The sequence below is a fragment of the Anabrus simplex genome, chromosome 12, assembly GCF_040414725.1.
Source record: "Anabrus simplex isolate iqAnaSimp1 chromosome 12, ASM4041472v1, whole genome shotgun sequence".
Classification (NCBI taxonomy): Eukaryota; Metazoa; Arthropoda; class Insecta; order Orthoptera; family Tettigoniidae; genus Anabrus; species Anabrus simplex.
The window spans coordinates 74879456-74901303 of record NC_090276.1 but is presented as its reverse complement, the minus strand read 5'-3'; the positions used below and the strand labels follow the sequence as shown (position 1 = coordinate 74901303).

General features: G+C 38.4%; 1 protein-coding gene across 3 annotated transcripts in view; it reads left to right on the top strand.

Moving 5' to 3' along the window:
• LOC136884533 (SIN3-HDAC complex-associated factor) overlaps positions 1-21481 on the top strand; it is a 73491-nt gene extending 52010 nt beyond the window's left edge. For all 3 annotated transcript variants that reach the window (XM_067156774.2, XM_067156775.2, XM_067156773.2), the window contains exons 5-6: positions 7233-7443; positions 17063-21481. In XM_067156774.2, the coding sequence (XP_067012875.2) occupies positions 7233-7443; positions 17063-17399 (548 nt within the window). In that variant the 3' untranslated portion in view covers positions 17400-21481. The remainder of the gene's footprint in view (positions 1-7232; positions 7444-17062) is intronic.
• The last annotated feature ends 367 nt before the right edge of the window (positions 21482-21848 follow it).

The window sequence follows — 21848 nt, the reverse complement described above, 5'->3', positions numbered from 1 at the left end:
ATTTGCCCCAAACACTTGACAGATACCTCTCAATATCTTGAAACGAATATGTAATTTAGTCAGGAACCATCTTCAAATAATGACCTGTACTTCTGCAGAGTATGCTATTATGCCAAATTATCTGCTGCTGTCTTTCGGTCATATTTGTGTCATTCACTGTGTCACGCCTCCATTAGTACATGAACCCTTTAGCTGTGGCATCACCTTCAACAGATGATATACACGTCCCTATTAGAATGCAAAATTAAGTGTGCAATACGGCATTTGTGGTTTATGAGGAACGGGTTAACAAGTAGAGAAAAGGCTAATATGACGGGAACCGAAAAACTAAAACTTCTAATGACTGGAAAATCAGCGAAGCCTCGCTGTTTCTCGGGTGTGAATTAATTACCGGTCACGTGCAAAAGCAACCCCCGGAGTCGCGGATGACAAGCTCCATTTACGAATTGTTCATTCCTCTATTACTGTACCCATTGTAATTACAGTAAAAGCTTGTTAAAATGTTTCTGCGGGGGACAAGGAAAAAGAACGTGTTATCGAGAAAACATACTACTGAATACACAAATAAAAACTATCCCACACTGATAATGGAAGCAGTAGATATGATTTTTTGCCCGGCATGACTTCGTTTTACATTTTGTATCCACAGGTACAATGAAAACTATATGAGATGAGAGTATTAAAAGGTGTAAAAAAAAACACGAGAGAACAAATATGAAAACCTCTTCCACTGGTCCTTTTAAAATAACTGTGCACTGGAAGACGTGATAAACAACAAATATGATAACATTTGCACGGGGCCCTTAAAAATATAAAGTATTATTGCAGATTACACTCTTAAACAAACGTTAGTAGCTCGCACTTTTGATTTCCTAGTACCATATATAGACTATGGTTACGATGGTGTTGCCACTCCCTTAAAGTACTCTAGGGATAGTGAAGATATTTTAAAAAAATGCAGCTACACATACAGTGAACCATGGCACACCGAAAGAATCGTGGGCACAAGCACATTCATAGACCTAGTAATAACAAATAACCCCCCAAAAAATCCTTCACCACGGTCAAGTATCTTTTCCTGACATATGACCTTGTATACTTTCTCTTCGTGTGCCAAGTACCGACGGAAATATGTAACGTTTAGATGCTTTAAAAGCATGAATTTAAACATCTGAGACAGTATGCACAACTCTGCCCCTGGTATGACAATGATAAAGAGCGACATTGACAAGAAAGTGGAAATATATAATTTCCATCTATTCTAATTGTACTACAAACACGCACGAATGCGTAATGTGAGAGTAACACGCCCGCCTTGTCTTTGGGTGACTACTGATGTTAAGATTATGATGAAAGAATGAGAGGCACTACACCGACAATAAGCAGACTCAATTAGCTGACGTACATGAGCAGTACCGTGTTCTTCGAAACCGAATTAAGCCTCTAATTTGTAATAAGAAAATTAATTATTTCCAGCATTTAACCTTTTTGATGCCAGGCTGTAATGTAGTGGTTGCGCTGAGAATCCCAGGACAGTTTTAATGAAAATGCACGCTCTAAGGAAAATCATTCTCCTGCATATATTTTGGTGGCAAATCTTTTTTTTTTTCCTCCCACAGCACACATGTGAATAGAGAACGCATGAGTGTGTCTATAATTGCAATAGAGTTTAATCTTCATAATTTAAGTGTTCTTTTTTAAAAATTAAATTTCAGATTTGACCTAATTTTTACTTATATCGTGTATTTTTATTACAGGTATGGTACCTTTGTGAGAATATCCACTTAATTTTGAATAGACAACTAAAGTCTTATGTAATTCTTGGTAGTAGTTTTTGAGAATGACAAATTTTTGCAAACTCATGCACACGCAAGTTAAATACACGACCTCTGGTATGGTGGTATTAGGTGGATTATCTGTGTCACCTGGAACTTCCTCCCAATCACTGTTTGACCTATCAACAGAATCTGAGGAAACATCTCTCAGTTCGCATTCACAATCAGAGCTACTTGGAATTATTCTTACCTACGTCGGAGATACATTCGTCATATGGCATTGCCTAGGTAGCGGCCTTACTGAAATATGACTGTAGTCAGAAGATGCAAAGTCATCGCTGTCATCGGGCTATGAATCACTAATGAATCGCTAAATATTAAAACATTGCGTATTTCATCCTTTTTCATATACTTGGCTATTTTTGCACTATCGGAGGTAAATAAACGTATAAACAAGCGAGATAACAAGCAAGTGACACAAAGCGGCAGAGCGCAGGGCTACCACGAGCAAAACTTGCAATGCGTCTGAAGAAAGCTTTTATAAAACTTCACTGATGTCGATATCGCACGTTATCGATATCTCCAGGAATAAAAACTTCAATGTTTCCGTTGGTATTATTTATGCTGCCACTGTGCAGCAGGGAATGAAGATACAGGTGATAGAAAAACATGGCCAATAGATCGGCCCCCGGGATTTTTAGCAACAGCTCGCGTGGCCGATAGATCGGTCGGCTGGCACTCTTAAGAGATAAACAAAAATATTAACACTGTTTCCACATGGCAACAACTTTGGTCCCTGGGTATTGGCAAACCACTTGCAAAGCATACTGAATTAAACACGCAATTCTCCACGGAACGTCCTACTCCTGACGCACTGATGTTACAAAACATCATTGACAATGTATTAAGGCAACAATCTCATACTGTTACAGAGCATGAAGTAAGAAGGGAAGTTATGTCAATTAAATCTCACACAACAGGAGCTGATGCAATTCCCATTTCATTTCTGAGCTACGTAATCGACATAACATTGCCCATCATTACACATGTATTTAATACCTGCCTTACTTCAGGCAATATCCCAATTAAATGGAATGATGCACTCATTGTGCCAGTCCCAAAAATCTCTCCTGCGAGCAATACATCTGACTACCGACCTGTCTGTATTCTCAGTACTTTGTAAGGTTCTGGAGAAGATAATGCAAAAACAATCGATAAATACTTGGAAAAACATTCTGTACTTGATCCCTTACAGTCTAGTTTTAAGATAGGGCACAATACTGCAACGGCACTAATCAAAATCACGGGTGACATTAGCCGGACTATGGACGAAGGAAAACTAACTATACTTATCCTTCGAGACTTCAGCTGTGTGTTTGACACTGTAGATATAGACATATTGTTAGCCAAGTTACAAAAACTTCACATGGCTCATTCTGATATATTCAGCTCTCGGGCTCATACCTCAGAAATAGAAGACAGCGAGTTATATCAAGCATAACGACTACAGAATGTAGGACCAAGCTATCTGGCGTTCCTCAAGGGTCTATTCTTGGACCTCTTCTATTCTTAATCTATATTAATGACATTTCTTCTTAACTGAAGGACTGCAAATATCACCTTTACGCTAACGATCTTCAGATATACTCGCACTTTAAAGTCTCCGACATTGACCAATCCACCAAATGAACTAGACTTTAACTCTTATACGCTCAGCGAGCCGATCTATCGGCTCGAGTGGTATTGCCTAAAACACTCAGCGTGCCGATCCATCGGCTCTGTGTTCGGATGGCTGTTATTTATTTATTTATTTATTTATTTATTTATTTATTTATTTATTTATTTATTTATTTAGTATTAGTACCTTAATGGACTCCCACATGTAAGAAAAGGCAGCAATAGTACCTTTTGGATTTAGTGTACACTTTTCTCTAAAGATAGAGACACTAAGTACATCTGTTCGAAACAAATGAAGTTATCAAACCGCGTATGTTTACCGCATGGCGAGTTGAAGTCTTCTGCTTGCGAGTATAGTCGTCTTTAGGCTTTAAAATACGTATTTTCCTTCGTAATATTGTTTCCATTTTAATAGTAATTTATTGTTTGTTATCGGTGTTCTCGAGTGAAGTTCGGTTTAACATTCCGTGTTAATAGATTATCGTGCCACCGGTAGGCCTAATTTTTTTAGATGGCTGGGCCAAATTCTAGACTAAATAATTCCGAAGTCTGGGATTATTTAGATGCTTTAGACCATGACGGTGCCTTTATAGCCGATACTGATTCAGATTTTAGTCCGACTCTTTGGCTGAATGGTCAGCGTTGAGACCTTCGGTTCAGAGGGTCCCGGATTCAATTCCCGGCCGGGTCGGGGATTTTAATCGCCTTTGATTAATTCTTCTGACCCGTGTACTGGGTGTTTGTGTTTGTCCCAACACACTACACTACCAACCACCACAGAAACATGCGATAGTGATTAAAGCCCTTCATATAGGTTTGGCGTCAGGAAGGGCATCCGGCCATAAAACAGCCAAATCCACATGTACAACACAGTCCGCAGCCGCGACCCCACAGGTGTGGGGAAACCGATGGCAAAGGAAGAAGAAGAAGAAGGGTGATTCGATTTTACAGATAGTGATGATAGGAGAATGTTTTCCAAAACATAAATGCGGACTCCAGAAGTACGTGTACAGTTTTTTACGTCAGGTGCTATAACTCATGACTAAATAAGAATACAAAAACCAAAATTATATTATGTTATACAGAATTAAATGCTCTTATTTTCAGAATGAGTGATCAACAATATCACTAAAGAACAAATTACTTTTTTAGTATTTGAAAACCGATTTTTATTTTTTGTAATATATTTTTCAAATTTCAATTTATTTTGTAGTAAAATATGCCGTGAACAATTTTCATATATTTTTTTCCTAAAACTATATTGAATGGTGTACTATGGCAAGCTTTTTCAATTTTGTATCTGAGGATTTCTCTATACGGCAATTTTTTTTTTATCATACCTAATCATGAAAAATGGTCCGAGTGTTTTGGGCTTGACTGGTGAAAATAGCCTGAGAGCAAAAGGGTTAAATTCAGTTAGCTCGTATGCAAAAGAGAACTGCCTCATAATTAACCCGAAGAAAACGCAAGCAATCGTAATAGGACAATCTATGCTTGTAAATACGCTAATCATCACACAACAGCCTACTCTCATGCTAATTCAATTCAATTATTACCAGGTTCTAGATAAGTCATAAAACTTCTGCAATCTTTCAAATATACAGCTTCTTGCATTGTCAATTGTTTGCAACCATTATAAGAATTTTTACTACGACACCAAACTTTAGATAAAATTTCTTTTTAAGTGTATCTTATTCAGCTGTTAAGGGCGTACAATTAGCCTTGAAGAGGCATAAAAAAAATTTTTAATTTCTGTCGGACACTTTTTTAATTTTAATTTTTTTCACTTAAAAAGAAAGACTTTTCTCAAGAGCTTCGTTAGCTCAATATTGCTTCCATTATTAATGTTAAGGCACTGTAAGTTATAAAAGCGCTTGAATGGCCATCGTTTCTTTGATGTTTTTCACTAAAATTGCACCGCTCAGCTCTTTTTTTCTTTTAGATTTGTTTTGTTCACCTAAACTACAACAGTGAAATCCGCATTAAAATCAGTGTAGTGATTGTCGAGATTAACTCGCACTAACAGAGATACCTACAGGGGACGTCATTTTATGATATGTATATTCTGGTATCGTACCAGTGAAATTAATTCTGAAATTAGATTGAATGTATTGAATTTGAACTGTCAAAATCTGTGTGCATACTAGATATTTTAAGCGTAAATTCAGTGAAAATTAGGTCTCTGTGTAGCTTTCAAGTAATTTGTACTTTCTACACTATCTATGATCCTAAAAATAATGTATGTTTTATATAGACAACTGTACCTAATGGGAAAAGTGCAATTTGTTACATTTTGTGTATCAGTTAGGACCTTTGCAGCCTATTATCCTCTTGGGGTCCACTTGCATCTCCTTCCGGTATGGGAAATAGGAAAAATACTTAGAGGTTTATTTGATACAATTAGCACTTCAAAAATAAATCTGCAAAATTTTATGTTGACAATTCAGCAACACTGAAGTGAATGTTTGTCATCACATAATACTTACTCAACTATTTCTTAGGTTGAGTCCTGCATCCAGGGACATGTTCCACAGAAAAATGATGTCTCCCTTCAACTATCCTGTCTGAATTTATGGTACAATCTTTTTTTCTTGTGTAACTCCATGTGGAAATGAAAATCAACATCAAAGTAACTATTACCATTATTCCATAGATGATGCAAGTTTCTCTTTTCAGTTTGCTGGTAGTCACACTCCCTGCTCTGCAGCATAGCAACAAACACAACACTTCCCCTCTTTGCCCGTACATTACACGGCATAACAATTAAAATTATGAAAATAAGCACTTGCGTTACGACAGGAGTTGTTGGAAACGTTCTCGTACATCCACACGTTTTTGGCATCGTAACTCCAGTTTACGCTCATTAGTTCGTCTTCTGTAATTGAGGCTATGTCTCCCCTGATGTGTTCTGTTGCTCGCCATACTGAGCTCTTTGATACACCGATTTCTTGTCACAGTCATCATAAAAATTTTGTTGGCATGTGTTCTGAAAATTTTCTGCGATTTCATTTACTTCTCATTAAGCACATGTTTTTACCCTCAGCTTCTTATTAAGTAAAGAACCCTTTCAATTTGTTAAAGAGTTTAGGTGCGTTATCTCTACATGGAAGGCGTACGCCTAGAAATTGTGTTACAAAGCATCTAACACTTTCCCTGCAAGACTCGCCACTAAGTATCATCCACTTTCCTGCACTGTGTATACTTGGAGGCATTACGAGAATTACTAACACTTCGTAACTGAAGAACAGTTGGAGTGAGAGATTAGCACGTTCTAAGCCTGGAGCACAACCAAGACAATGAAGGAGTTGCCGTGTCAGAGGGGGGAGTGAAAAGCAAGTGGCAGACCGGCCCTTTGCACCCGTGAACTAACCTATGAGAGAAACTCGCTGTGCAGACGATTATAAAACATAACAGATGAATCACACTGCAAAGGAATAGCTATGCTATATAGAGGGTTAAGCACATCCACCATTTTCCCCCAAACGTTTCGAGAATCCTAAGCTTAAGGTAAAGTTGGACCAGTGGTCCTGAATTGTGTGTTAGCAATGTTCAACCAAGTCCAACAAAGGATCCCAACATTTGTGTGACAGTACTTTTATATGTTGTAGTCATATTTCAAACTGTGTATAAATGCACATAGGAACATGCTGAAGTGAGTTATTGCATTCAATGTAGAAAGTCAAATGTGTGATGAGCTGTCAGAGTTGTGAATTATCATTGGAAAGAGTTTTCTGTATTCTGGTTCCAATTATGAATGTGTATCTTTGTTTGTTGTGATAGGAGATGACTTCCTGTCTGACCTCAGTGGGTTGAGCATTCCGTTGAGTCCAACTCCCAGCCCCACTCCAAGCGAAGACTCGGCAGTTAGGCCAACCAAGCAGCGTACAAAATCTCGTTCTCCGCACCGGCACGGGGAGAAAGGCAACAAGCGTGGACGACTTTCCCTCTCTCCAGCCATCAGCAGCTTCTTGGATATGAGTTTCTGGAAGAGGTCAGTATTCAGGTCCTTCACTTTTCTATAGCATTTTTACTTGAATGCTTATATTTAGTGCCCATTCTCACGAAAAGGGCAGACTGTTACGAGTGCACAGTGAAGTGCTGATCAAACTAACATCTGTCATAATATTAAAGACAGAAATGTGAAAGTAATTCATTGTATTTAGACCTCTTGTTTACTCTTAAGTCCTTTTGTATATTGTGGAAATATTTAAGGGCTCATTGCAACTCGTCATTACACCAGAGGAGTCAGCAAGGATCCCATCAACTTTATACATACAAATAATCGAGTTGTGCTACCTAGCGTTGACCTTGGTATTATTTTTTCTAATCTAAGCATTTGAACTGTCCAGAAATATGAAAGGGAGAGAGTAGGATTATTAGCTGTAAATGCTAGTTTCAGCTTTATGTTACAAAATTCTACAGGTATTACAATTACAGCTTTACAATGTTGCAGAATAATTACATAATTCTTGCATGGCCATTTTTGACCACGGAGGTTTCTTATGGTCTTGCTACTAAGAAAACTACTGGTCCACATCCCTGGATCAAATTCCTTTACTGCATGTCAATTCATGTGTCATCAAATTGTGCAAAATGTTTTTCTAATGCCTATGTATCTGTCTTTGAGTAAATACTCGTTAACATGATACTGTAGAGTTCGGAAGAATGCACACAATATATAGTATCTGTCCCAACAGGTCAAACAATTTTCTTCCAAGAAATATAAAGATGATTTTGTATGGATTGTGTGTAGTTCCTGCCATCTTCACATTTTACAAGTGGTTCCCTTGAATGTACTGCCAACATTGAGACCTCACAAATGGCATAATTATCCAGATAAGTTCCAGTTTGTCATGCAAAGGTATCAAATATGGTTGTGCACTTCTGTACGGTACTCTGAATCTGAAATTTTTTGGGCAAGTGTCTGACACTGTAATTATTCCGTTATTCTTTCTGCAAATCGACAGCAGAATTAGTAACGGGGCTAACGCCATTCAGCTGTCTTGGAAAGTGCCGCTAATGCAGGTGGTTGTTACAAATTTCTCTTCATTTGGGTCAGGAGTAGTTTTTGAGTAATTCAGGTGGTGCATGTAGTTCAGTAGTGCTGAGAAATAGTTGCTCGCTCTGAACAAAGAGAGTCAATACTTCATGATTTAAAAAAAGAAAAAAAATCCAGAAAATCAGCATGTTGTGGACAAGTTTAAAATTGTCAATAGACCTTTTGCCACTGGAGCTGCAGTAACACTTCCCAAGTGAACATTGACACATTTCTTAACAGTTACTAGAGCTGATACACGACCAGCCTTACTGGCCACTGTGCTAATATTGAAATTTCTGAAATCTCATCTTGAGTAAGAATGTTTTCAGTTCTAGCCTCTTGGGAAATTGCTGGTAGTATTTGTACAGCAACTTCTGCAATGAATCAGGTTGATCAACATAGTCCACATTTTGAACAGATACTTAATTGAAGCCCATGCGCTATGCAGTTCGTAGCAACAATATGTTTGACCTTTTCTCTAATGTTGACTTAGTCCATTTTGTGCACCAAGTAGAGAAGCAGCACCATCTGTTCCAATACAAACAACCTTTGAACAAGCTAACCATCTGAAATGCCAAGTTCCTGTGCTTAATGCTCACTCCATTTTTCGATTTTATAACAAATCTAGGGTGCATTTTTTATGCAAGGAAAAAGGTATGCCAAAAATTAAGAAAACTAGACTTGTTAAAAACACACCATCTGAAATGTGAAATAATCAGTAGCATCATAGCAAACCAGCAGAGACTGTAAACAATGTATTTATGTTCTCGCTACAAACCGATTGGTAGCTAGCTTCATCTGTGTAACTTGAGTAACGGAAGACAGATGCCATATAGCATACCACTATTGTGCAGCAGTAATTACTATCTGTAAAACGGAACATTATTAACTTCTTATTTATTTTGTTTCTCAACATGTTCTTTCTTCCTCAGTGTGTGTTCATCTTGTACTATAAGCTAAATAAATAAATAAATAAAATAAAACTTGTTAGAAACACAAACTCACCTCACTTCATTCCTGACTACTGCAGCTGTTTTTAACTGTACACTCCTGGCAAGGGCTTCATTTTTAGCTGAGTGTATTTTTTGGGTGTTAGAAAGAATCAGTCATAATTAGTTTTTTCATTGTTTAAAAACTTTCAAGTTCAATATTACAACTCTGTCCTTCGTTTCTCACTATACAAACTTGGATGTTTTAAGGGTACATGGATCCGCTTGTTTTAGTTATTTCAAATTGAGCATTCATACCAAAGTCAGGATGGATGTATGGGTAAGTCATAACTTCCAATGGAATGAATGCAGAATTTGAGTGTATTACCTTTATTCGTTAGTATTTTCTGCAGAGATTTACAACGGGAAGTCCACTACAAACAAGGGAAAGTTCACCACCTCGTGAGTGTTTGGTTCATATATGTTAAATGAAAGAAGATTCACGCGAATATTTTAATCCATCATGACATAGTGCCATATCACGTTGATGAACGTTTTTCAGATTTTTATTGGATTGTTGCATCAGTGAATCTAATGTATTTATGACATAGACATGTTTATCCATTCATTGAATTATGTTTGGTTTGGTTAATATACAGAGTATCTAATGGGTCAAGTACTTGATGCCCAACAGGGAAGTTGGGAAGATTTCCGTCATTTAACCCTGTAATGTTTTAATCGAAAAGGTTTTGTTCTTTTATAATATGTCGTGGTTGAAGTTGTCCAAAATTTGGATTAAAACCTGTACTACTAACTGTTTAGTCCATGATTAGAGGCTAATCCATACATTGACTACTTCACTTAAAGAATTGGTGGAATCCCCTATAGATGCACAAGAGGCAAACTTTGAGCAGTATTCTGAAGAAAAAAAATGATGAACAATATTAGTTTGTCTGTAAAACAACATTTTTGATAATACAGACTCTCAAACTGCAGAACTCCGATTACCCAGGTTTGAATCCATGATACAATCTAGGGATCGATAGGTGGACGCACTTCCACCAACAGGTAATTTCCTAAGGAAAAAGGTGGAATTAAACAAGGAAAGTCAGTTTAATTTGGCAAACGGACAGTCCCTGAACCGTTGGAATTAACCAAGGAAAGTCAGTTTAATTTGGCAAACAGACAGTCCCCGAACCGTTGGAATTAACCAAGGAAAGATAAAATCCTCGACACAATCGAGACCCCTTGAACCAAAGAGGAACACGTGCTAACCATTTAGCTCGTACTATACATAACAGTACCAAAATATTGCAACCATGATATAGGCCTACGAATTGAAAATAAAACGTGTGACTTTTACGCCGCTTTGTTTCACGTTTCGTTACTTATTTCGTAATAATTGAAAACCTTTAAGTTCAGTTCTCTTATTGCAAACTAGCTGATGTACCCGTGTTCGCTACGGAATTCTACATTGTATACAGAATTGCAGGTTATTTTAGAGTACACGTTGTGAGCAAAACTGTATTAAATTGCATAGCTCTTAACGTTACCCTAGAAAAACGCGCTGGAGAAATCACCAAACGTCTTTTCTCATATGAAGACTGCGTTAGGGAATTTTCATTCTAATGGTAGGCCCGCCTGCCTACTATCAGTCACAATTAGGTTGGAGAATTGCATGATAATGACAGAAACTCACTCTCCACCTGCCTTTTTACATCCTTAGAAAGACTATCTTAGTGGTTTTTCCCAACTGAAATGAACATAGGTCATTACAATGACATCAGTAGGAATGGCGCGAGTAAAAGCAGTGATTTCACATTAAATACTGCATCAAATGATAAACCACACATTTTCTCACGTTTAACGAACAGTACTACGCTGCCGAACTAACAGTCCAAAATTCCAGAGCTGGAATGACCAGGCCGCAGACAGCCGTGTTCCGTGAACATTCTTAGCCTTTTTTTGGAGGGGGAAGGGGGTTGAATAGTGGAGATTCCTAGGGCAAAAACTATGCCCTTTTACTAGTCTGTTTCCCAGGAGTACCCGTTGTGTTGGAAAATCTCAATTCACTACAATGGCGGCGGAAAAATCTACCTGACTTGGCAATTTTTCCTCAAAGCCAGAGGAGAATCCCCTCCTCACTGCTAATTTTGAATAAAATGAATGTAGAATTTAATAAAAGTGAAGAGGAAGAAGCTATTTTTAAGAAACGGCTCTTTTCAGGGTTGAATTTTGAGTTTTTTTAGTGAATTGTGATGCTATAATTTGGAATATGCCTAAATTGTAAATCTAGACCAGGTCCTACCTCTACTACTACTACTACTACTACTACTACTACTACTACTACTACTACTACTACTACGTGATCCTCTGCCTTAAACGCCTGTTTACAAGCGGACAGTAATTTAGTAACTAAAATTTAAACTTAATTTTAAGTGACTTGCAGCGTGTGAACTGCGACTTTAGCGGCAAGTGGTAAGTAAACGATTAAGTAACAATTTAGTCAAGTGGAATAGAATCCAATCTATATTTCCTTTCAAGTAGACTTCTCAAAGCGTTGCGCGCATCCGTCGGAGTAGTGGGGGAAGCACTGTACTTGCTACTTACCCCGTGTGAACAGGCGCAGTTTAGTAAAGTTCATGAGTTGTAGGTGAAATTACGGAGTTGACCATCACTGTGAGTTCGTTTTTCTTTTGATCGTTCATTCTAATTGCTGAGAACAATGACTATATGAACATAAGATACATACATGCATACATCATCATTATAGACCGTTATGACTTTCAGCGTTCAGTCTGCAAGCCTCTGTAACACACTAAAATTCATTAGTGAATACGTTCATCACGAGTAGCTTTGGAATAATAAAATGCACTGCGCATGATAGTATCTCTCTTTTGTATCAAAGGCTCAATTTTATGCAGTAACTCATTAAATGTTACTTCTGACATTTGCAAGGTTAAAAAATAAATTGTTATTCACTTTCCATCCCAACAACTGCGGTTTCCAGAGAGCCGCTGTGCCGGAATTTTGTCCCGCAGGAGTTTCTTACGTGCCATTAAATCATCCAACACGAGGCTGACGTATTTGAGCACCTTCAACTACCACCGGACAGAGCCAGAATCGAACCTGTCAAGTTGGGGTCAGAAGGCCAGCGCTCTACTGTCTGAGGTGCTTAGCCCAGCTATTAACAAATATTCCTGTCGATCCTCCTCGGCTAATTATTTAAAAAGAATTGTACTTGTTCCGACATAATTTCTTCTGGTTTTCGGTCACCTAATCCTCAGTTTCCTCTAAAATGTCATTTAACACGCAACAAATAACGTCACTAACAAGTTTTACTCGCTGTTGATGGCCGATCATCTTATCTCTGATCTAGTTGAACGACTGAATGAACTGACTTGAGTGACAAATTGCCATTTGTCACTGTACTAAACGCTGTCTTAGGTTTAAACTGGCCTACATGAGTTAAGTAGTAACTTTCCACTTACTACTGGACTAAACACTGTCTACGTGTAAACCGGCCATTAAAGAGTGCACACTGCTCATTCAAAACAGCGCGTCAGAGTAGGGATCGAATAGCTGCAATACTATGATGAACTGGTGAGTTACGTAACATTAGTACGGTATCAGAAAAAGTATGAACCAGAGGAATGACATGCTAAAGAAGAAAGTTTTCTAACTCCCCACCTATTTCCCTTCAATATTCAGGCAGGCTGTTATTCTCAGTACGCAGCAGTACGGTAACCCCATCTATCGGAGTTGAGCGGCAGCATAAGAGCCAAAGAACATCCCCTCAAACAATGGTCAATATAATGTTATTGTTGATCAATGTTATGCGCTTTCAATATTGTAGGTCTTCACATTTAGTTTTCTCCCAACTCTGAAATACCACTCTTATCATAGTCAGTACGGTAAAATTGAATAAAACATAAATGGTCGGAAATTGTATTCTTTATAACTTTTGTTATGTAGTACTTTTTGATACGACCAACAACATGGGTATTTAAATTTTAGGCGCCTTCCCCTAAACTACAATTTCATACCGGGCGAATAAAATTGTTTATAACTTAAACTGTAGTTTCTTATTCCCTGACTATATACCGACTTTCATTAACCCATTTTCTCGTGGCTCGGCGTTGATATGGACTTGGCAACAAAAATACATATCAATGAATATCTGTGTTATCAAAACCGTTACGGTAACAATGTATGACGTAAGTGATTGGAAATTTAATTCTAAATAACATTAGTTATGTAGTATTTATCGGTAGGACCACTAATAATATAAATATTTGAGAATTCAATTTTAGGCCTTGCCCTAAACTACCATTTCACTCAGCGTGAGTAAAACTATTTAAAACCTAGACTGTAGAGGCTTGTTCCCCGACTTCACATACCGATTTTCATTAAATTCTCTTCAGCCATTTTCTCGTGATGCGTATACGTACAGGCAGACAGAAATTACGGAAAAGTAAAAATTGCATTTCCTTGCTACTATGAACATAACCAATACAGAAATACCATTCTTTTCAAATTCTGAGCAATGTACAGACAAAACTCTTTATTTTATATATATAGATGAAAGATATAGGTGGATATTACCGCGATAACCTGTATTTAGGACAAGATTCCGTAGACCCTTTGCGAAAGATAGGTTAGATACCCAACACTGTGCGGCTCCCGCAGCTCAGCTCGGACGATGTCACAGCGGCTTGTGCGAAGCTGCGAACTTAGGAACTAGTTACAAGACTGGGCTATGAGGAAAGATTATTGTTCTGGCTTGGTTAGGTCCGACTTGTAACAAGACCATTGGACAGAGGGCAATTGGCGGTCAACAGGCCTCTAGCATTCCACACACTCCACAAGGTACGACACGATTAATCACCCTGTGAGTAATTAAAACGAATCTGGCGCGCTGCACGATTTTCTCTTTTTTTCAACGATGTTGGCAGCCCTAACCAGACTGTACCAACACAGAAAATGGTGGCAAATTTGAGTTTTGTAAATAAGGATTCTTCTAGGGGTCGGTTGGTGGGTCGAGGGGAAGTGTTTGCACTAGGAGGCTCATAGTAAGGTTGCGCATGAATAACATGCGCACAGCACTCCAGCCTACAAGATCCTTGTTCAAGACAAGCAAGTCCGAATCACTCATATATTCTCGCATAACAGGTTGCCGCTGTTCTATGCTAAGAGTATTGAGCAGTCCCTCTAAATTTAAAAAAATGTGTATATTTTTCTTACGTACGATTGAACAATACGGGAAAATTGTGACAGAGGACAAATAATTTTTCGACCATCGATGCGATAAAATGATAGTTTGAGAAACGATAGGTGCAGGGAAATTTAACATTGGTTTATATGCAACATTTTTTGGGCCGAATAAATTCAATGATGAATACGGGAAAACGACAGTTCCGGGAAGGATTCATTGAGGTTCTGCTGTATTTGACTTGTATTAGTATTGTTTATAATCCCCAGACCTTGCCGTCGTTTTGATTGTCTCAAGACTCTTACACATGTGCGTGTTAAAAATTTTCCACTTAAGGATCTTCTGGATTTCTCCTTTTTGAAAGTTGGCAGGTATGCCAATGGTTTTTTTCCTACCGGTCCCTCACCTCATTGAAAATTCCGTTGTGAGGGAATACAAGATTACAAGACGACCATCAGCAATGATCAGCTATTAATCCACCAAGGCTGGTATCCACTACATCCTGCTGGAACATTATTTCAACTTCATACCAGGCCTGATTGCGAGAATGGTGTAATAACTTTGGTGGTAATTATTTTAAGAGGAAGTACAAGTGGGCAACAGCGCAACACGTCTAAAAATTAAGGTATTTGTGAAAAGGCTGTAAAGGATCTTGCTAGCTTAACACCATCAAGTTCGGACCCTGGCACAAATTTATTTATTTATTTATTTATTTATTTATTTATTTATTTATTTATTTATTTATTTATTTAATAAATGTGCCATCAACAGAGACACGCTCCAATTATAGGTGGCTTTTACAAATTATTTGAACAAATAACATAGAAATACCATGGATGGAGTGTCAGACTCGGCTCGTTGACAGCCCCTGGGGTCGCCTTCTAGTAGCTTCCTACGACAGGCAGGATAAACCCTGGGTGTGTTCTACCCCCCACCCCACCCTTAGAATGACCTCCGTATTTTTCTCCATGCCGGTAAAAGGAAAAGCATGTGAACTTGATCTGCATCGTGGGTGTACTCCGCTCTGAACAAACTATTGGGTAAGTGGCTACTGTGGAGTGTACTACTGGACTTCTTCAAATGTAAACATGCAGTGCACTGGGTGAGTTGGCCGTGCGGTTTGGGGCGCGCAGCTGTGAGCTTGCATCCAGGAGATGGTGGGTTTGAAGCCCACTGTCGACAGTCCTAAAGGTGGTTTTCGGTGGTTTCCCATTTTCACACCAGGCAAATTCTGGGGCCGTACCTTAATTAAGGCCACTCGGCCCTTTCCTGTCCCATCGTCGCCCTAACACCTATCTATGTCGTTGCGACGAAAAGTAGTATTGTAAACATGCAGTGCGGCTTTGATGTTCCTTGCATTGTGCCACACCAGTGAGAACGTGCAATTTCCTATGTAAACCTGAAAATGCTGGTTGACTCTTGCTTGTCATGTCTGCTTTCACTAGTTCACTTGAGCAGCAAAACACTGCGCTGCGGAAAGAAGTCTGCTAAGTCCACTTTCTCCTCTTGCCATCCCACCCACTTCTAGGCAACCCTTTGAGGTTCCGATTGTCAACTGTAGACTGTTAATGTCTCCAGATGTAATAACTTACACCACATTAAACTGGACAGCAAAAGTTAGACAGAAATCCATAAGAACACAAGTTCATGTTTTTTTAATTATTATTATTTTTTTTTTTTTTTTTTTTATGTAGTAGCATTGCATAATGCCATCTGCTTATTAATAATAATATCAAACTACATTGTTGGCAAATTTGATCTCTGTATATAAAAATATCCTAGAATTGTTTAAGGCATGTGTGAGAAATATGATATGGTGTGATAGTTGGATTGTTTGCTTAGTAGTTGTGGTTTTGAAGTGTTCCTGGTTACTTTCCCTTAAAACGGTAACAATCACTACAATCCTCTGAAAAGCTTCTGGAATTGTAGGATGTGGTGTCTTGCTTTTTTTTATATTTGCTGTGAAAAGTGCAGGTTTTACTGTTCTTGCTGTTGTTTCAATTGTCCACGACATATGTATGATCTAGGTCCATTGCCATATAGATAGATTGAGTCTTACAACTGTCCAGCCTGCCTGTGGAGCACCTTGTGGTTCCAAGACCTCAGCTCTAACCCAGCTGCAGTTGCTAGGTGTCAGTTTGTGATAAGGACTTAGAACCTAATTAGTTTAAATCATCAGCTTTTAATTGATAATTTGTAAAGGCTTTTAACTTACAAGATGTTTGAGAAACAGTAGCGTAAAAATCTGTAAAATAATCTTCTCCCAACTAGCTTTCACCTTTTTAGGTAGAATACATTCTATATGAATTAGTTCTTGGTTCTGTACCATATTTCTTTATACTTCTTTGTATACTTTAGAACTTATTCTGGCATACAATAAATGAAATCCATCAGAATCATCATATAACCCTCCTGAATTTCTGCTTTTTAGGGAGAAGGTGTGTTGTGGGACAATCTTCAAAGGTCCATACGGCGAAGTCATCGTGGATCCTCGTTTTCTTAAGCCGTGCAGAGGTTGCAGCAGTAGTAAGACGGTGCAAGACCGCGGGACGGCCACTGCAGACCCATCAACGAGCGGCGCTGTGAGCAACTCGGGCAGTAGTCCTAGCAAGCTCACCAAGACTTACAGTGATTCCTCATCGGACTCTGGGTACGACGAGTCTTCAAATCAGGGTCTGGAGAATCGCCGGGACACTAACCCGCTGGCAGAGTTTGCCATGCACGCAGCAAAACGGTGTCCGCAGGAGGTGGGTGTGCCGACTAATTAACGAATGCTCGCTCATAGAATCGTCTTAATTTATTAATTCATTGAATGACTTACATTATTTGTGTAAACTCTTTTTTAAAAAGAAGAAAGAAACTATACTTTTCCTGATGCCAATCAATCAGAATTGGGTCCAACACTTGAAAGCACTTCTTCACATCTCTTCTTTACCAGATAGGTATTATTTTTACCCATGACTTGTACCCAATATATTACTTCTTTTTTTTTTAAGAAACATTATAACGTAGTTCCAGATGATATCTGGAAAGCAATAATAAACCCTCCCACTTGTTGCAGCATATCAAAAATGTTTCTCCTTACTCTTGATGCAGAGGAAGAGTGATCACAACTATTACTGCCATTTGAAATCATTTGTGCAATGAACTATCATTGCATGAGATTTTTGGAATAAAATGATATAAAAAATAATTTATATATAAAATAATATACAGTATATATTAAGTTCCTAAATTGGATGAATATATGAGAGTGATTTGAATCTTACCATTGGATGTGGACACAAACAGTGCAGTGGTCTTAGTCTAGTATTTGCTTGTGTCTGCATTTTTAAAAAAATGTTCCGGTCTTCGTTGGATAATTTTAACGTTTTAAATTTTCTCAAGGAAATATACAAGTACTATAGATGAATGCATATTAGTGTTTTATATGTATATGAGTGTCCAGTATTTATTACCAAAAAAAAAGTTGTAGCTGGCAAAGGATGCATGCATAGGCAGTAGCTTTACAGTCATAGTTCTTGGTAATGCAACTAATTGTCATGAATATTTACTTCTTTCCAGACAAATAATTTCTATGCTGTGTGTGCAATTTCTGAACTTTCCATAATCTTTTTGTTACAAATATTAGTCTTTAAGTGGACCTAAACTGGCTCACCTTCAAGTTCCATGGTAGGTGCAGGATTAACCGAACAGCACTGCAATGACGTTCGTCCAGGAAAATCATTCATTACAGCGAAACGCTTGACTTTTCATAACTTTTTAGTCATTGAGGTTCATATTTGTGAGTAAGCTACAAGAATAATTATAGACAATTGTTTTGACTGATATTCAGTTGGTAATAAACTAAATATTTTGTAACATAGGTTAGTTAATTAAATATAATTTCTTTCTATTGTTTTTACGGGGCCTGTTGAGAAAATTCTTTAATGGGTTTACCAGCAGCCTGGTTAGCTTTTGTCTGTCAACACAGTCCTGGTTGGCAATTTGGGAGATTGCTGAATCATCCTCTCAGAGCGAATTTCTGTTTCAGAAATAGGAAAAGCTCTGCCTTGGCTAGGTCAGACGAGTGGTTGAGATGATAAGTACGGTTGTCTTCATGTTCAGGCTTCAAGAGCTGTTCTTCCACGAATCTGGTCTTTTTTCTCCTGACATCCCCTGCTCTCTCAAATGTCTGAAGGCTGAGATAATACCAGCAATTCACCATTGATCCTCAGATAAGAATTCACAGTGTACTACACCAGTAATGTCATCAAGGCTTTCACATTTGACCTGACCTGCCATGCTTTCTCCAGTTTCAACAAATTGCCATAAACTGTCTTCATCATTTATTATGTCTGTAAACGTTTTTCCAGTTTGAAGCGGAAGTGAATGTTTATACAATCTCAACACATACTCTCCGCACTCTTAAACTAACAGCTACTGAGCAGTCACTAAATGCTTCTGAAATATGTGGCAAATGACTCCTTACTCAGAAAGGATGCTGCTTACCAGAAACCACGAAGACTTTGCATGTTCACGGTATTTTCCAAGCTTGGATTATATTTTGAACAGGCCTCACACATCAGTATCCGTATTTATTTCCACTGGAGATAAAAACAGTGGATGAGACGGGTGAGCGATAAACAAGGTACCGAGCTGATGGCTTTGATGTTAGGTCCCTTTAAACAACAAGGTTATCCAATGATAGGTTGAAGGCATAATACTTATCTAGCTGTATAAGGAAAATCCACTCCAGTTTAACTATTCTTCTTACCCTCTATAAGGACAGATTCCACATCTTTGTCCACTCATAGAAGCCCATGCAATCGGTACATTCTGTCTTTCATGTATGCCTGCTGACATTGTTTCTGTTGGGTGTTCTGCTCTTCAAATCAATATATACAAGGTTAAGTTTAATAAATTCCCGGTCTGATTTCATAAATACTTCATTTTGTATCCTAGACATTATTGGCCGCCATTACTTTGAAAACAATAATTTTTTGAGGCTAACATCGATTCCAGTGGTGCTGCCAGGATCAGAAGCTTCCAGGAAGTCATTTTCTCACAGTGTGTTCAAAACTGACTTGTTCAATTTGAATTTGTGAATTTGACAAAAGTTTTTGCGCAAATACAGAGAACGTGGTTTAGGGTCACATTTATGGCCAGAAACCATTTAATTGGGAGAACTGGTGGTCAGATCACTTCCTCCTCATATCCTCGCTTAGATATTTCAAAACTTTGATGGGGAAAGGAGCATTAACTGTTTTGTTGTTTTTGTGGATAGTCTCTTGCTCCTCCGCGATCATTGCTGGCCTTGAAATGGATACTGGATAGGAAAACCATGGAACATCCCTTAGCTTGCTCCCTAAATGCAGTCTTCAGCATTTCATAACATTCTGAAGCTGTTTTCTCTAGCTTGAAGACAACAAAGATGTAATGTCACTCCTGTTGCTCAGAACAAGCTGATCTTCACTCGCCGACTCCTCATAAGCACAGCGATACTGCTTTTAACAGGTGACACAGAAAGTACAGTCCAGTAATTTTCAATTATTAGACATAGTACAACTTCTGCTGCACATGGAGATTACACAGCAGTATATAAGGTGTCCCTCGACCTGTTTTCATCAACTTCGCCCTTCTCCACTTCTCTTAAGCCCTCTGGAGTAGGCACTAATCTTCCTTATTTGGACTCTAATGTACATTACTGGACAGCTGCAGAGAACATGTTTTCTTACTCATCTTAATATAATTCTGCTTTAGGGAAGCTGTGTTGTGCAGCCGATTACGAGCTTGCCTCTTGTGCCAAAGTTGTGATACCAAATCTTGGTACTCATTTAATAGTGCTTTTTTAAATTATTGAAACTGTATATGTTTATCGCCATGTTGTACTTCAATTTTTATCTTTGGAAAAGTGACAGGATTGATGAAAATAATGAAATTAACTAAAGCCAAGGATAGCCTACTTGGTATTCACCGAGTAAAGTGGCATTTGAGTGAGTGAGGATTACACACAGTAAACTCACCAACCAGATTTCAGGCATAAATAATGAAACTGTACATTCAGGAACTGGAACAGTATACTGGAGACTTGAATAAATCGCCAGCTGCTTAATACAATAGTTTTACTTCTAGTTTTGTGGCAATCGGTATTGTCATTTTCTGTCTTGTTTCTTGATCATTCCATCAGTCATCTCCAATAAACCATCAAATTGGGCTCTGTCTAAAATCAAAATGTTCTAGTGGGCTGTAGGATCTTCATCCTTCAACACTTTCAATAAAGTATTGGATGCATCAATTTTCTTCATCTTCTTACTAACTTTTTTAATCACACTGTTCTACATTTTCTCATTTTCCAACTCCTTTTGAAGTGTGAGGGCAATAATTCCTGCACAAATTACCTCCTTGGACATTTTACAACTGCTGAAAACACATGTTAATTTCACAATCTGGTATATTACACAGGGCAGATTTACTAGCCACATAAAAACTTCCTGTGCGTAGCGAGAAAAACACCACAGGCGTCAACTTCACTACCAGAGCGAGCAATGAGTTTGCTAGTTCTTCTCCTCGTTGTGGAATGTCCCTTATCAGACATCGGCTATTATAAATTTGTTGGTGGCAGCCTGAAACAATTGTTCACAGTGTCCTTTCCCAACAGCTGGAGCACCACTCCATTGCAAATCATCTTGGTTAAGCTGATCCACGGCATTGGAGTAAAGATGCAATTAAAAGCAGCCGACTTGATTAATATTTCTGTGAGTGTCCAGGCTTCCACACCATATGTAAGGGCAGAAAAGACACAACATCTGGCAATTTGTACTCGCAGGGACAATGCACGATCATGAATGCAAAGGAATGGCTTCATGGACAGAAATTGTCAGTCTGATTTCATGTTTCATCTGTTATACACACACATACCCACCCACCCACCCACCCACCCACCCACACTCTTGCCAACAGATATGATCTTAGTTGGATGTTCCTGAGGAGATATTATTACAGAGCATGAATTTAGTGTGTGTATTCATGAACCCTTGACAGAATGTGGTGACATGTCATGTGGTTTTTGCTAGGATCTCCTATTCTCATATGACTTGGTAGTACACCCACATTTCCATCGCTTCAATTTTGTGTCTTCAATTGTCCACCCAAGCTTTTTCCAGTTGGGAGTGTGATGTTGCTAGTGATAGTTCTGGCCTCCAAATTTAGTAGTAGCGAGTAAATTTGCAAGCAAG